Source organism: Limulus polyphemus, unplaced genomic scaffold (assembly GCF_000517525.1).
Source record: "Limulus polyphemus unplaced genomic scaffold, Limulus_polyphemus-2.1.2 Scaffold2371, whole genome shotgun sequence".
In the NCBI taxonomy this organism is placed as follows: Eukaryota; Metazoa; Arthropoda; class Merostomata; order Xiphosura; family Limulidae; genus Limulus; species Limulus polyphemus.
Genome location: NW_013667981.1, coordinates 64,494 through 75,579, shown reverse-complemented (window position 1 = coordinate 75,579; position 11,086 = coordinate 64,494). Strand labels below are relative to the sequence as shown.

At 32.6% G+C, this 11,086-nt stretch overlaps 1 protein-coding gene across 2 annotated transcripts in view; it reads right to left on the bottom strand.

Annotated features, from left to right (window-relative positions):
- The window catches only part of LOC106466750 (vesicular glutamate transporter 1-like), an 82,857-nt gene that overhangs the window by 18,259 nt on the left and 53,512 nt on the right, over positions 1-11,086 (bottom strand). For both annotated transcript variants that reach the window (XM_022394824.1, XM_022394825.1), the window contains exons 4-8: positions 9,468-9,586; positions 9,017-9,131; positions 3,639-3,726; positions 2,028-2,114; positions 389-528 (exon numbers count right to left, since the gene is read on the bottom strand). In XM_022394824.1, the coding sequence (XP_022250532.1) occupies positions 389-528; positions 2,028-2,114; positions 3,639-3,726; positions 9,017-9,131; positions 9,468-9,586 (549 nt within the window). The remainder of the gene's footprint in view (positions 1-388; positions 529-2,027; positions 2,115-3,638; positions 3,727-9,016; positions 9,132-9,467; positions 9,587-11,086) is intronic.

Below are 11,086 nucleotides of genomic sequence, written 5' to 3'. Positions count from 1 at the left end.
TTTTTTTTTTTTTTTTTTTTAAAGCCAAGTGATGTCTTTAATCAGGGCATTAACAACCTGGTTGTAAGATGGAAAAACATCACTGATAAGAATAGAGACTATTTCATTTAATAAATGCTTTGTTTTGATATATAAGTTGTTCGGTTTTTTCATCTAAAAGAAAGCGACATTAATTTCTTGACGACTTAATAGTAACAAGGATACAAATATAGTAAAAAGGATGCATATATAGTAACAAGGATACACACATATGGTAACAGAGATACAAATATAGTAACAACAAAATGATTTTCTGAGTTACATAGATTTACAATGTTACTAAATGACAACAATTTTAAATTAAAAAGTCTTTATTTTGCATTATTTTTAGTTTATTATATTTACATACGGTCAGCGTATTTTGACCAACAGAATCGCCCAAGCTGTACTCGATGTAAATGACCTCCTCTTGAGTAATTGTCGGATGTTTTGAAGGTTTTTCAAAAGACTGCCACATCCAGAATACGTACCATATCAATCCAAAAACACCTGTTATCATATGAACACATTATTATTAATTATATGAAAAATCATCCAAAAACACCTGTTATTATATTAAAACATCATTATTAATGAAATGAGAAAACTTCCAAAAGCACTTGTTACTGTATGAACACACCATAATTAATGAAATAAGTAAATCTCAGAAAATACATCCTATATTATAAATATATCATTACTAATGAAACGAATAAACACATCATCATTAATACTCAAACTCAAAAAGCCTCCACACTAGACACCACGTAATCATGAAACAAGTACGAAACGCAGCGATAAATATTTTCCATTGTACTGTGTTGTCTCTGTAGTTCAATAACAGAACTATGAAATGCAGCGGTAATAATTCACTTTGTACTATGCTGTCCAACTGGCCCAGGTTTAAAACGCAGCGATAAACATTTTCCATTGTACTGTGTTATCCAATGGCTCTTTGACAAACGTACGAATTACAGCTTTAAACATTTTCATTGAACTGTGTTATCCAAATAGCTTTTTGGTAATTTTATAAAACTCCCAATACTAAGTTAGTCATACAATTAACATTGTGAATGTTTTACGCTGTAAAACAATTCATTTAAGTAGTTCATCTATTTTAATTTAATTTTATTTTTTGGTGTTGCAGGAAGAAAATCGTCGGTTAGCACGGTTTACTTGAACATTTCTTATGCAGTATGCTTTTATTCCAAGCCCTGGAAAAACGTGCCTCATTATTAAAGGATTAATCCATTAATGCATAGTTTGTGTCTTTCTTTGTTTTCCAATTTAAAATATAACAATGGGTTGGTAATATGATATATGATCTTTATTTTTTATCAAAAGCAGTCTTAATTTTATTAGAAAAAATCAAACATTTCTTAGTTAGTAAGACTACAGTATATTTTAATTGAAATGTTACTATTAGTCTTTCATATTTATTAGCCCCTCAAATTCTTGGATGTTTTAGCTTTGTTTCAGGAAGAGCGTTGCACGCTACTTTTACAAGTCAAGTAAACCTAAATGCTACAACTAAAAATTACGAAAAAATGTGAATACCATTCTCTGCACTTAGTTAATAATATAATTTATTCTCAAATAACAATATTTTAGTATATTTTAGTGAGCTTTGTTTCTTATTGGTAGTTCTTTATTAAGGAATTCGAGTCAAATTACTGTTATTTTCAAGTCAAAGTAATATTGACACTTTGTTTGAAAATCTGAAAGCTGTTTCGCTAACAGTTTACACCAACCTCCTCATTGTCTAACACTAATACCGGGTAATTCACGAGAATCCAAAGTGATCATTTGTTTAATTCAAATACTGGACCATTAATCATTTGTTTAATAACAGTTCTGGATCAATCACGAGAATCCAAAATGATAACTTACATAATGCTAAGACGGTCAGTTATGATAATACACCATGATCATTTGCTTAATATTAATAGTAGATAATTCACGAGAACAAGAATCCAACACTAAACAAAAACAATGTCTAAATATCTTACCATAAAAATAAAAACATGCCTGCCATCCTATGTAATCTGTCAGAATTCCTGACAGGGGCATACCAATTACAGCTCCAGCGTAAGAACCTGAAAGTTTACAAACAAAGTTCGTCAACAGATTTATTTTATTTTACCAATGTGCATAAGAATTAGAATACAAATACAAAAATACTTAAAGTTTGCATAATAACCTATATAGACTAACGCGTTGTTTTACTTTGGTAAAATACAACGTTGAAACTGTTAAGTTCTTATTGTCTCCCAAAAAATTATTTATGCAATCTAAAATATTTGATAAATGTGATCCTACTTCCAAATTTTGTTATATCCTGTAGCTAACTATAACCTTCGTTTAGAACGAATGAGTATTTTTTGTTTCGTTAAACTATATAAACACGTGCTTAAACTAGATTTTTGTATGTGTGGTGAACATGAAAGTGTTTTACAACAGTTACCATATGAATTTTGACAGAGAAGTAGGCGGAGGTTGTTACTAGCGCATAACGAAAATCACACTAACTACGCATATCATCTATTTTGGATAGCAAGTATCTTTTTGAAAACGTTTGAAAAACAGTGAAACAGAACTAGAGTAAAATCTCTGTTTTTCAAAATGAGCTCGAATTTGACTCTTCCCCATCTTCCAAATTTATTAATGTTTAACCAGAAGTCAGTTTGAAACCTGTTGTCTCTATTTTCTACTATGTTACTAACTGGCCAGAATTTGGTTCAGAACATGTTGTCGCCATTTCCTACCATCTTATTAGTAAACCAGAATTTAGCTTAAATATATCACGGAAATGCGTTGTCTTCATTTCCCTATTGTCTTATTAATGAGACAGAATTTGGTTCATAACTTGTTGTCGCCATTTCCTACCATATTATTAGTAAACCAGAATTTAGCTTAAAATATATCACGGAAATGCGTTGTCTTCATTTCCCTATTGTCTTATTAATGAGACAGAATATGGTTCAAAACTTGTTTACTTTATTTTCCCATTGCGAAAATAATGAGACAGAACTTAGCTTTATACATATCGTCGTTATCTTGCTATAATGTTAATAGTGAACATGTACTTGTTTTTAGCATGTTGCCCATATTTTCCTATTGTGTCAATAATGAACTGGAGTTCAAGCACGCTATACGATTTTCCAACTGTGTCAGTATTGAGTAAGAATTTGGTTGGATTCATGTTGGGATTTTGTTATTATGTCGATAATAAACCAGAACTTTAGTCGAAATATGCTCAACCAATTTTTTTATTGTTTCGATAATAAGCCAACATATGTTTCGAAACGTGTTTTCTTTATTTTCAAAACATTGCAGTCTACCCAAAATATGTTTTTCCAGTTTGAGGTCTGAGTCTCCAATAAATATAACTAATACAAAACAAACATAAAACTAATACTATTAGTAATGTATTAAGTGTTCAAAAACTGAGTTGACATAGATAACCTTTCAATTTTTAAACAGGAAATATAAAGATGAATTCATTTTTTTAGCTAATATATGAGATCACACAAAATAGTTTTTTTAAACTATTATAATATAATACAAAATTGCTCACAACTTCAAACGTTGTAGTATTAAGATTTTAAAATAGTACTTGCCACAAAATGCCAAAGTTGCCAACCGACTACGCTCTAGAGGCGGTGACCAGTGTCGCCAAATACCGTGGCAGGCTGGATACGTTACCCCCTATAAGTCAGAATTAAATAATTTAAATATAATTTACAATAACCTCATTATTTGAATATTTTATTGTCGATCATTTTTAACCGAGGCATAGCGGCTCATAGAATGTCTCCGAGTTTTTCAAGTACAAACTTTTAGCTCATAGCTCTGCCATCTCTTGACAGGTTTGAGATCTAATTACAGTTTCGGACTCAGGAGGTCAAACCCTTTCGTTTTATGTACTTGACCACGCCCAAGATCTCATAGATTATTTTACTCTAAACCTGCCTAAAAGAATTTCAATTTGAGTGTAGGCTGGTAGAGATCCTGATGAGTAATAAAATCGAATCGGGTATACGCGCGCCCCACGCTTGGTATTGCTGGCGCTCAAAAATATCATTAATAAAGAGGAAGAAAATGTATCATAGATTAATTTACTCTAATCTTGCCTAAAAGAATTTCAAGTACCGCGGCTATTGAGGATTCCCTCTTGTTTGATATAATAATGCGTCAGTCATACTATAATGTTATATCTCAATTTAATAACATTTAATTACTGTTAGGTTAAACATTTTTTTTACTGCCTAGCACAACTAGTTTATTACATAGAGAAAGTAAACAAAAAAACAACTCACGACTGAATGGGATATGACTAAAAGTCTGAAACTAGCAGAGTGGACGTAATGTGTTTAGAATTGTATATAGCGTGACTATTAAGAAAGTTGTTTAACAATAAAAAGCATTTCGCTGTTATTAATTTCCTTGCTGTAATTACTCGTGTAGAATTTCTGATTGATAGAAGTAGTGGTTTCAATGTTTAATCGCCATAAAATAATGTTTAAAGATTTATCCCGAAGTGCGGAGCGCATTTTTTACGGCAACAGGGCACAAACCATAAACCTTCGAATTCAAAGTCCAATCAAGCTAACCTGTAGGCCACACGTGACACATTTCTCCGAAAAACTTTCAGACTTGTAACTTATATGTATGACAAGGCACAGCCATTCTTATTATATATTGTTAAAGACATCTGTCAAAGTTGCAAACAAGTCAATGAAGAGGTTAAATGTCTCACAAAGTGTCGTTAGTAGAATACGGAGTTGATCTTAGAACACCAATAAGTTTGACTGGAGATATAGACATGGTAGACCATTGTCGCAACAACTTCGCCGTTTGACAATATGGACCTGACGCAACTGGAAGGCCTCAGCTTACCAACTGACTCAGAAAAGTGAGAATGACTAGACTGATAACTAGGTATTTTAAATGCCTCTATAACATAAAATACACGCTTCCTGAAGTTGGACTTTATGTCAAACGACAAATGGTTGGGTTCCTCTAATACATCAACAGAAAACAGCCTGTCTTTAATGGCATCAAGAACTCCTGGGTTAATTAAAAATATTGAGAAATGTCTTGTTCGCAAACAAATGACGTTACACAATACAGCCTGATACAAACTGTGTAAACATTTGAAGAGTGACCGTTTTCAGATCCAACCACAATTTCACAGCGGAAACATGCGTATATGAAGATGATGGCATACTGGCTTGGGCAGGTATCAGTTCTGTTGGCCCCACTGGTATTTGTGTGGTATGAAATAACACTATGAGTTTCACACGATATAGGGATGTAGTCTGTCTTAAAACCCACAGTGTTTTTCAATAAACAGGTGGAGTTGTTTAGAACTTTTTTCCAACAGATGCAAATAACAAACATTTTACCTTAATAATCAGTTATACTCTTCTTTCATACAAAACCATTACGGAAACACGAAAGGTACAAGGCTATCTTAAACTCTTATATACTATTTTATGTTCATTACAGAATAAAATTATTTAAGTTTAATATTATTATGTGGCAAGTCTCAGAAACTCGGTTCTTATCAAAATTGATGTTTTCAAGGACCAACTTGTTAACGTAAGTCATCTTTCTAGTAAAGAAAAACATATTTAAGGACTCACCAAGCAGGATATATTCATCTCATAAAAACGATATTCATATATTTATGAAGCTCCAGAAATAAAATGGAATTTTGTGAACCCCTTACAACATTACTTTTTAACAGAATGTTTAAGATGTAGTCAGTAATTTCCTTTATCTTATAACATAAGGTAGGGTGTTGCTACCATGCGTGGGGGCGTTATAATGTGACGGTCAATCCCACTATTTGTTGGTAGAAGAGTAGCTGAAGAGTTGGCGGTGGGTGGTGATAACTAGCTGCCTTCCCTCTAGTCTTACACTGCTAAATTAGGGCCGGCTAGAGCAGATTGCCCTCGTGTAGCTTTGCGCGAAATTCAAAACAAACAAACAAATGCTTAAATATGCGAAATGCTCTCTTTCTTCAGGTATTCTACTGGACAAGCGTTGATCCTATAGCAAATGAACTTTATGCAATAAAACGGAATACCAGGCGTCGTTGCTATAGTAACGATAACGTGTTTCCCGTGACTCTGAATTCACATAGATAAAAGTGGTAGCTCTTGCTAGAATGAAAGGGTTTTTAGGAATTCAGAACGGAAAAGAATCATTGTGAATGCTGCTCACAGAGAGAAACAAACACAGAAGTAAATTATTGACCTCGTTCAAAAGGAGACAAATATTTGCAATAAAAACAGTGAAGAACAAACGAGTTCGCATAGACTCAATTGGCTAATCAATATCTGTAACCAGAAAATTATTGTTAAACTTTCTAAAAAACGGTAATAAGGACAGTTTTAGAACACCTATACGCCTTAAAAACGAACATGCAGCAAACATATATATATATATATCTTTGTCATCCAAAGTATTACAACACAACAGAAAGATATTTGCATTTGTTCGAAACAAAATAACTGCTAACTCTGCTGTCTTCTAAAAATTTTGTTAATCAGTTACTGCTTTAAAACTAGCCAGAATTGAGCAGGAACAGAAAATTTCAGACAGGAGGTAAATCAAAAACCAAAGCTGCAGAACAAGAAAATTGCATAAGTTGAAATATTGTAATCGAAAACATGCATATTAACACACATTATAACCAGATAAAAAACTTCATTTTCTAATTATATCAGTGTCAACCACAGTGAAAACGGAAAATAAACTGCGTACAGCTTTTCGAATATAAAACTTATCAACCAGAACATATTAAACATAAACTGCACCTATCCTTGCTCAAGATATCCACAGTAATCGAATAGAGCCTTATAGTATTTTAGACGAGGATTTTTTTGTTTGTTGTTGTTGTTGTTTTGGTGGTGAGTGGGCGATTCTCTATTTTTACTTATACTCTTTCATCGAGAACGAATGTTTGAAGGTGCTCACTTTCCATGTAAAATTTTATCCCAGGCTACGGACTCTCATTAAAGTATTAATAAGCAACTTAAACCACCCGAAATTCAATAAATCTTCTTTACATGAAAACAAGTGTTTTATAAAGAAAGGTCAGACTTAGAATTGCATTTTTTAATTTTTAGAAGAAACGGTTAGTCACGAGTGAGTATTACCAAAACAGAAACGTTTAGTTATTACTCTTACATCATCTTACGGCAAATTTACCATTACTTTCTATATAGAGGTAACTTACATTGGAGTAAGTGGTATTGCATTACTTTCACAAATACTTCCTTACATATTTAATAAATTAAGCTAAGTTTGGGACTTTAAGAAAATTATTTACTGAAGTTAATTCAGTTATAATGATATGGATGCTTTAGTGAAGACACGAGGCCTATTCAGTTTCTTTAGATATTTATTTAAATTAGCCAACACCAATATTATATCAATCGAGAAATTTGTACCTATAGCACTGGAAGATCATGTGAATAATTCTTGACGTTTCTAGCAAGTCAGATTATGTACAAGACTAAAAGGTATAAATAAAGTGGTCAAATGCATCATATTTCTAGTTTTCGGTTGAAATTCTTAACGTTAATTTCATTTAAAAGGTTTCAGGATTCCTAGAAATAAAATACCTTGGAGACTTATAACGCTAGAATCCGGGGTTGTGTAGCTTTGTGCTTAACTTCAAACAAACAAACAAAATACCTCAACTTTGTTTTAAACTATAAAATCCCGATGAATGATTAGATGCATCTCGAGGTTCATTAAAGTACATGGTTTAAAACATTCTGAATAAATTACCGTTATGATTGGCTAGATGATATATCACGTGAGTAAAAAGAAATTCACTACTTAGTGACGTATCAGAACTACCAAAACGTTTATTAGTAATGTAAGAACTTTGAGATTGAAACAGTTATTGAGATTAATAAGCGATTTCTTAACATTCAAAATAAGGAGAAACGATATTACGAATAGCAGTTTCTAAAAACACTGGCGATTGTTTAACTAACTGGTCTAGAGAGTTTCTCAATTCAGTTCGAAATATTAAACTTTATGTAGCAAGTAGATAACACCGAATTAAGATTAGGGCTTTAATCGGTAAAAACGTTAATCTTTGAAGATGAAATGACAAACACGTCTTGTGTTATCGTTCTAATTATTAGCAGGACTCAAATAATTCATGGTGTCTCCTTACAGTAATCATCATAAATCAATCAACTCTTGTGTTATCCTTACAGTTGTTACTAGGACTCAACTAATCCCTGGTGTTCTCTGACAGGCACTACAGGGAATCAATCAACCCTTGTGTTATACTTAAAGGATTTAACTAATCCATAGTGTTCTCTGACAGGAACCACAAGAAATCAATCAACTATTGTGTTATACATAAAGGATTTAACTAATCTTCGGTGTTTCCTGACAGTTATATCAGGTAACTATTAATCATTCAATCAACCTTTGTGTTATACATAAAGGATTTAACTAATATTCGGTGTTTTCTGACAGTTATATCAGGTAACTATTAATCATTCAATCAACCTTTGTGTTATACATAAAGGATTTAACTAATCCTCGGTGTTTTCTGACAGTTATATCAGGAATTAATCAATCAACCCTTGTGTTATACTTACATCTATTACCAAGAGTTAGTAATCCTCGTTCTTCCTTAACAGTTATCACCAGGAATCAATCAATCATTTTGATATTACCAGGACTCAACTATTATTTGGTGTTCCCTGACAGGTATCAAACAGCTAAACAACTAAACCACGGTTTTCTTTAACAGTTATCACCATGAATCAATCAATTGGCAATTGTGTTATCACTTAAACTCAATCAAACAATTGTATTTACCGACGTACAATTACCTTCAAAACTCAAATTCATCCCATAATAATTATTAGGACTGAGTTGCATTTTGATAATTATTAAGAGGACTAGAAGTAATCAAGTCATGATATATGTTCTGAAATGTATTACTAAACCTTACCTCAACTAATCCTTGGAGTATCCTAACAAATATTACCAATACTGGATGAACTTTCGATGCTCCAGGAACCAGGAGATTAAGAAATGACGATACGGCAATTGCTGTTCCAAACACCCTGTGATAAAGGAACAATAGCATTCAATCAAAAGCACTTTATTTGAACATAAGTAGGAAGTATACAATAACATGTTATTGTAACATGTAACTGCACAAAGACGTTCATTTAGATGTTCCGTAAGAAAACAATGTTTAACAGCGTAATTACTTAATCGTCACAAATATCACAATAATTACAATGGAATTTCAATCACTTAATTATTCGTCTTTCTTTATTTAGTCATTTTTATGAACAAAACATCAACGGGAAAATTCCACGTGCAGTGCCCATAAATAAAGATTTAATTAATGTTCTTTTCTCCCAAATGATTTCGGAAGTTCTAGCAAGACTTACCTGTTTGCAGGATATTTGCCGGCAAGAAACCCTCCTGGGATCTGTGTAACTAGGTAACCCCAGAAGAACGACGAGTCTATGACTCCGATTGTTTCAGGTGACCAATCGAATTCAGGTCCCTACAGTACGCAAGTGATGAGTGGTTTCAGAATCCGCACAAATACAACAATTAGTTGGATAAAAAATGATTACAGAAAGTATTTGTAATTAATAATAGCACTCTTAACTACCACGTGGAGATAGTTGTCTTTGATAACCTTTCTAGTAGCACTCTTAACTACCACGTGGAGATAGTTATCTATGATAACCTTTCTAGCAGCACTCTTAACTACCACGTGGAGATAGTTGTCTTTGATAACCTTTCTAGTAGCACTCTTAACTACCACGTGGAGATAGTTATCTTTGATAACCTTTCTAGCAGCACTCTTAACTACCACGTGGAGATAGTTGTCTTTGATAACCTTTCTAGCAGCACTCTTAACTACCACGTGTTGTCTTTGATAACCTTTCTAGCAGCACTCTTAAATACCAAGTTGAAGATATTGTCTTTGATAACCATTTTTAATAGCACACTGTTAAAATGCTAAGTTGGAGATATTGTCTTTGAATAACCATTTTTAGTAGCACACTGTTAAAACGCCTTTAGGTGAATAAAAGAATTGGCTATTAGAAAGTATAATACTAAGCAAAAGTAAAAAATATTATATAAATTGATATTAAAAAAAAGCAGATTGTAATGCTCATGTTCTCGACAACAAAATATCCCAATTCTAAAGCCTCAATAAGCCAAGGATTTATTTTTTCCTGGTGATGTGATTAAAAGTAATAGCTTAACGAGATCAGGAATAAACATGTCTAACTTCAACCACTAGTATAAACACAAATACTCAAGACTTTTAATTTTGTTCGGAAGCTTGAAATGCTGAATTTGTGAGTCTAAAACTTCAATTTTATACTAAGATATAAAACAACACACTTGTACTTGAAAATATTGTGATCAATAATCCAATGAACCGGTTTTCATATTTTATTGTTCAAATAAGGGATTTTCGTAAAGCGTAGTGTTTTACAGTTCTTTGAAAGTAATAGAGTAACAGAGTACTTGTTTTTTTTAATGGAGCTTTGCACCATAACCAGTTATTACTGTAAGTGAATAAATTAACCGATCTAGTTGTTTAAAGTCTGTCCCAATGTTGGTTTTTTATGTGCTTAAGAGTAACTCAAAAAATAAAATACTCTTTTTCTCAAACAGTTACAATCATCTATTTGTCTCTCGAGATGTTTGTTTGTGTACATGGTTTAACCTGGTAAGTATCAAGAAAGTTAAGAGCTTGATACAGAATTGGGTTGAACGTGGCCTAGAAGCTAGTTTCTCTGACTGTGAATCTGAGGATTCATGGTTCGTGGACCGTGGGTATTTTATCAGGGTGACGGTCATTTCCCACTATTCGATTAGAGTAGCTTAAGCGTTTTCAGTGGGTGTTAGTAAATAGCTGCTTTCCAGCTAGTATATCAGTTTAAAATTAGGGACGGTTTGTGCAAATAGATCTGTTGTAGCTTTGTTCGTATATTCGATACAAACAATCAAACAATTGAGTGCTTAAAACCTTTTGTCTAAA